Source organism: Cyprinodon variegatus, unplaced genomic scaffold (genome assembly GCF_000732505.1).
Source record: "Cyprinodon variegatus isolate N-32 unplaced genomic scaffold, C_variegatus-1.0 Scaffold29, whole genome shotgun sequence".
Taxonomy (NCBI): Eukaryota; Metazoa; Chordata; class Actinopteri; order Cyprinodontiformes; family Cyprinodontidae; genus Cyprinodon; species Cyprinodon variegatus.
In genome coordinates this window covers 1,728,707-1,735,296 of record NW_015150482.1, presented here as the reverse complement: position 1 = coordinate 1,735,296, position 6,590 = coordinate 1,728,707, and the positions used below count along the sequence as shown (strand labels likewise).

The following is a 6,590-nucleotide window of genomic DNA, read 5'->3' as shown; positions in this document are numbered from 1 at the left end:
GGGGGTATGAGAGACAGGGGAGAGACATTTGGGAAAGGACCACAGGTCGGATTCAAACCTGGGTCGCCCTTGTTGAGGACAAAGGCCTTCATATATGGGTCGTGTGCGCTAACCACTGCCCCACCAAATCATGCTCTCTAAAAGCACATTTAAAATTTTTTCTATACAGGAAAAACATATGTATCATATGTGGGAGAAAACTAATTCCACACAACAGCCTAAGCTAACTGTGACCTCAGTGAAACAAGGAGGCATCAGTATCATGCTTCTCTTTTTCCAGTAAGCTGGTCAAAGTAACGGGGAAGATGGATGCAGGGCAAGGAAATCTGTTAGACTTGACTATGAGCAGCTCAGTTCCTTAGAGTTTATTAAAACTTATTTCATTTTTAATTCTTATGTTAAATAATGTATTTGTATGGAGATAAATGTGTCTCAATATTATTCAATCAAATAAAAATGTATCCCACTAGAAAACAATATATTTGTTATTCTGTAATTGTAATTGAATATTTTTTTTGTAATTGTGGCCAAAACTTTTATTATGGTAATGATACATATATTTTTGTGAAGTCATGCTTTCAAAAAAATAAAAATCTTTTAGCTTCAGTCAGCACTGACTAGTAGGGGCACATCTTACGTCGTTTGTCTTTAGGCCACATCCAGGATCTTCATCTTCCCAACGCTCAAAAATCTTCAGGTAACATAGAGCTGAGAAAAGTCTGCAAATCGTAACAGAATATTTCTGTAACGTTATTTTTTGCAAATAACCTTTTCTTTTCGTGAGAAAACATTTAATCATTTAAATAAAAAACAGTTATTTGACAAACCTTTTTAAAAAATATATATATATATTCCATTTAAAGAAAAAAAAACTATTTATATTTCACTACAATTCCACAAGATTTAACCGCAATTTATTTATTTTTGGTTGAGATTAGTTTTTGCTTGTGAGCCAAATGTATCACCATATGTTGGTGTATCATATAAATAAAGCACATTTGTATGGTCTGGTCAAAAATTGATAAAATGTGCAAAAGATCAACTGGGTAGTAAGATGTTTACAAAATACATTTAAGTGTCAAGGTTGGATGCTCTAAGAGGCATGTTTATTAATTCTATCTGCGAGCATAATCTGAGATCAATTGCAAACCTAGTCTAGTTACAATCTATAGTGCAAAAAATGTTCTGGCTCTGATATGTTCTGGCATTGTTTATGTGTTGACAGGGTTGTGATAGTGAGTGGATGTGGGTTGTCGTTGTGCCTATGTGTAAGAGCAAATCGCTGCTCATCTAATCTCTCAAAGTGATGGAGCGGGAGGAGGGTTTTTGCTGCAGCTGAATGAATGAGAAAAAAAGTCTGAGCTTGTCCACCTAGTGCTTTCTTCACAGACGGCTGCATGATAATCCCAATCTGAGGCCATTAGTGCGCATAGAGAGCGAGCGAGGCAAGGGTTCACCACAGAGAGGGAGGGAGGAGTGACTGCACTGGACTGAGATGCGCACGACTGAAAAAAGAACGGCAGAAAGGGAGAGCTTTTAAGGGATTTGGCTATGATTTGTAGACTCTCATGCTGTAATGTTGCACTTTCTCTCTGCTTATGCCAGGATACTATACCCTAAAGTCATAAGAGACTTCTTTATTTAGTCTTTTAAAATTAAATCAGGTTCTTTTTTAAAACATGATTTTAGTTGTTTCCTAATTGTTCAAAGCAGAGATTACTGAGCCTTAGGTCTAGGTTTAGTTCATTATATCTGGACCATGCTTGGAGGCCTGCCTGCAGAAATTCAAGTGATGGATAAAACACAGACTGGTCCATGAACAATGGGAAGGTAAGATATTTCTTTACTTTGTACACTTTGTCTTTGATGTTATCATTTGAAAGGGAGAGTTTCATTCCATTGCTGCCTCTTTCAGCTCCCTGCATTTCAATGCACAAAGTATTTCCGCTAAATTTAAATATGCAAAAAAAAAAGGCATTCATGCAAAATGTGATGGCATTATTACAATTGAAATCTGGAGAGGTTTAATGGTTTCAAATCTTCTTGGAATGAAGAGTAATCTGAAAAAGCTCCAAGCTTCTCAGATAACTGTGGATTTTCTCTGTACTTCTCATGAACATATAATTAACCTGGTTTGACTTTTGAGGCATGAAATGGTCTGACAAGTTACATTATGTTTTCTGGTTTTGCAAAATTTATAAGGTTTTCCATCATCTGCTTTCTGCTCTTCATGATAAAAGCTTCCAACATTCAACCCGTGTCATTTTAAATTTTTTCTAAAAAAACGCCTCATTCCTCAGCTTATTTTCAAATGTACTTTTTGGTAAATCACAAAAAAGGTTTAGTTCTTAACATTATAGAACCACATAATCACAGCTCCTGAATTCAGCAGTGCCAAAAGTTAGGTTAAAATCTCTCAATACCATTTGTTCGGAATTAAATGTTTTAGTTTAATTATGCTGTAATCTATAACTAAAACTCTAAAATCCTCACTGCCTTGGCCTTGAGAAAATTCACCTTAGTAGCAGGCCTTAGTCACCATTTGCACTCTGAAAGTTAACCTGACGATGTTTGTGAAAACCAGCTTTCAGCTTAACACAAAGATTTAAAGCTGTATCCAAGTTATGGGTCACAACTTGACTTTTTTTGGTACCGTAGCTTTCATCTTTTGGTGTCTTCGTCAAATGTTTGCTTGGATCTGAGATTCTGATCACAGTGGAAAAGATTTACATTATTACTGCATCTTTCTCCCTGTAGTGACTAATATTTGAGTCCTTGCTGCAGAAAACAGAAGTCACCCTATTTAGCTGCAGGGATGATATTAATGAGGTGCCCATCAGGGGCCTGTTTAGAGTTAGATTTGTATTAGTTTAAAAAAAACTGAGACCATCTTAGAGTACTCAGTGTTTCTTGTAACTGTAATGATGTGTGTGTCTGAACACAGATCTTCTACAGTACTTTGGTAGATCATTTTATGGTATTCATTCAGTTTTATGATTATGGTATTTTATCGCCAAATAAACTTGCTGTATTTCATCGGGTGTTTATCTGACAGACCAAATCTGTCAGATAAACAGATAAGACCATAGTAGTCTAGTAGTTGATATACTTTTCCTACTGGAATCTAAAAATATGTCTACATTTGTATTTCCTTTATTTTGTTCCCTCTAAATAAGATGTAGCCTAAATAGTAAATAATATCTGCTCAATCTAAGTTTAGAATAAGTGCACCTGTCCTGTAAATGCCTCAGAGCTTTGTTAGAAGACAATGGGGAACAAACAGTAGTACGAAGGCCCAGAAACACAGAATACAACCCAACAGAGAAGCTGTGGAGACATTTAAAGCATGCATGTAGAAAAAATCCTAAGCAATGGATTTCACAGAGCTGTTAAATCCTTTAAATCCATCATCCAAGAGTGTAAAGACTGTGGCACAACTGCAAGACATGGTTGTCCATCCAAACCGATATACTGGACCAGGTCAGCATGAATTGGATGAGCAGCCTGCCGCACCAGGTTTCTTTGAAGAAGTTGCAGAGATCCTCGGTTCTATTGGGGGAATCTGTTGTCACAACAACAATTAGTTGTGGACCACAAAATGTATCACCAAATGTGGCAAGTAATTTCGAAAAGCATCCATTACTCAGACATTTACCCGACAATTATGAGCTAAAATCACAGAAAAATACATGAAAGTAGGTCTTAATGTGATACAACTTTCTATAGAATGAATACTTCACAAGGTCCTTAACAAGGGTTAAGGTCAGCAGCCATTTGTCTGCGCCTTGATTATTTCAATCATTAAATAAAGAGATTAGATCATCTGAACTGTTCCTGTTTTCTGTCCTCAGGTGCCAAAGGTAGAAGAAGTGGCCTGGTGCTGTCAGTACCTCTGCTGGTCATCATCATGGTATCAGAGGCCTCTTCATACCACCTGTTCTGCTGTCTCAGTTTGTTGTTTAAATACCATCGAAGGCTTTATGTTCTTTGGGTCCTGCTGGTGGGCTTCAGCCCTGTTTCACTAGCACAGCAGGATACCCAGCCTCAATCCATCAAAATCGAGGGAGACATCACCCTGGGCGGGCTCTTCCCTGTACACTCCAGAGGGCCTGCTGGTGTCCCCTGTGGTGAGATCAAGAGAGAAAAGGGAATCCATCGACTGGAGGCCATGCTGTATGCACTGGACCAGATCAACAGTGACCCAGACCTGCTGCCCAACATCACTCTTGGAGCCCGGATCTTGGACACATGTTCCAGAGACACCTATGCCCTAGAGCAGTCGCTCACCTTCGTCCAGGCCCTCATCCAGAAAGACAACTCAGATGTGCGCTGCTCGAATGGAGAACCCCCCATCATCCCCAAACCAGAGAGGGTGGTCGGTGTGATCGGAGCATCAGGCAGCTCAGTGTCTATCATGGTGGCCAACGTGCTCAGACTGTTTGCGGTGAGATTTTACCCTTCTTTTCTAATGAAGGGAAATTTTTGTATTGCACCTCTTGTAAAAAGTAGGCAGACACAGATGAATAAACTGTTTATGAAAGATAAAACAGGTATTTGCATACTTACATACTGTATATACACCATGCACCTTTCCTTCCTTTGGCACCTTTTTCTTCTTTATGACTATTTGAGCTGATGTAACGAGTACATTTCTCCACTGTGAGATCAGTAAAGTCAATCAATCAATTTTAGTCAGGGCTGTAGATGAATTTCTCTAAACTCAGACCACTTTGAAATGGTAGAATTCTGTGGTATTTCTAAAGCTTAGCCAAGCATACATACATACATACATACATACTTTAAAAACCTGTCCCACTTCCCAAGCCGGGGAAAAACGCCTGATTTGACTAGGAAGAGCTTTTCCCCATGATTTTAATTAATCATAGGGTTTATAATAGATTGAATAATAACTGATTAAGAAATGACCAGAGATTTTTTTTAATGTAACCAGGTTTCTAATGTCTGTATCTTCAGATGTTGATCTATTTAATTTATCTGCAGACTAATTTGAGGCCATAAGAAAAAGTATTTTTTTTTCATCAAAAAACAGATGTGCCTGTTCCAAATATAAAATCCTAGTTTAAGTCTACCAGCCTTAAAGATAAGTCACTTTAACATCTTTCTTCTGCCTTCTAATATAAACGTACATTTAGTCTAGGTATATTAGGTCTGATCAGCAATGACAGATTTTTTTTTTTTTTACCCTACACATTTAAATTTATAATCTTAGTTACATGTGAACCATTTTCAGTATATGAACCAGACTACAGTGCTTCCAGGAACTAATGTGACCTGATTTTCACACTAAAATCACACATTTCAATGTATCTAATTTTGATTTGGAAAAAAAGGGTGCCTCATCATGAGTCAAAATCAAAACCATTTTCTTTCAAAATAGAAACCTGAAAACTGACATGCTTTTATTTTTTACCACCTTTAACAATGATTTCCCATTATATTTTCTATATGTCTGAATATCACATGTTGAAGCATGCAGCCCAGGGAGCATGCTGAGGTAACAGCCAAAGAGAAGCAGCTTGAAAACAAGGCAGATGTTAAATACAGTAGACCCATTTAAGATCCCACCCTCCTCTAAGCCCCTCTCAGCAGCTCAAGAGTCATGGATGGAAAAGAAAAACCAGCATGATAGCAGCAGCATGATGCCGATTTAGGATAACACTAACTTATGATCTGGGAAGAGTACATTTAGCTAAATGGCGTATTTCCTCCTGATATCCATATACCCACACACTGCAGTGGCTTATAGTCAGAAATACACCACATAACTGGTTATAGATGGTTAATCAGGGTGCAGGAGACTTTAGCATTTGATACATTAAGATCTTTGTGATGACGACTATTGTTATTACTCCTATATTATCATTATTATACTATTTGTTTTATTGGTGTTCCATTTTTTGTATAGTAGTTGTATTGTGTCTGTATTAGCTGGGCAGCATGTGATAGTGTATGATGCTTTAATAAATCAAATCATTATAAATAATATTGCTATGGTTAATTCCTGCATGTGTAAAAACTGCAAAGGAGGCAGGAAAAGAGAGCTTGGTTATTTGTGTATTTAATGTGAAGCAGGAAACTCCACAAAGTAAGATGTTTCCACCAGGCAAAAAGAACGCGTGAGAGAGTGAGAGAGTTCATACAGTCACATTCTTTCTGCAGACTGTGGTAAAGGTAAAGTTTTTGAATCAAATTATGACTTTACCAATAGCAGTAATTAAGAAAATTGTAATTTTATTGATATAGTCCTTTGGGAAAGCGTTTGCATTTGAATCTGCCTCATTCTGCCACGGTCCTGATCAAATTCTCCTACATGCAAGTGAGGTCAGTCCCAAAGATTTTCTTCTCTTCCAACAGACCTGTCCTGTTTGATTTTTTTTTTTTTTTTGTGTGTCAAACCACATATCTCATTCGATATGCAGCTATTTAAAAGAAAAGTTTTAGCTCTTAAAAATACTTGTATTACTACAAAAACAAGTAAATATGTACTTTATTACTCATGAAAAAAAGAAAATACACTACCGTTCAAAAGTTTGGGGTCACATTTAAATGTCCTTATTTTTGAAGGAAAA

The 6,590-nt window shown here is 37.2% G+C and overlaps 1 protein-coding gene across 1 annotated transcript in view; it reads left to right on the top strand.

Annotated features, from left to right (window-relative positions):
- The first annotated feature begins 1,698 nt into the window (after positions 1 to 1,698).
- The window catches only part of LOC107100178 (metabotropic glutamate receptor 6-like), a 21,318-nt gene continuing 16,426 nt past the window's right edge, over positions 1,699 to 6,590 (top strand). The window contains exons 1-2 of the mRNA XM_015398578.1: positions 1,699 to 1,830; positions 3,852 to 4,444. Of these exons, the coding sequence (XP_015254064.1) occupies positions 3,908 to 4,444 (537 nt within the window). The 5' untranslated portion in view covers positions 1,699 to 1,830; positions 3,852 to 3,907. The remainder of the gene's footprint in view (positions 1,831 to 3,851; positions 4,445 to 6,590) is intronic.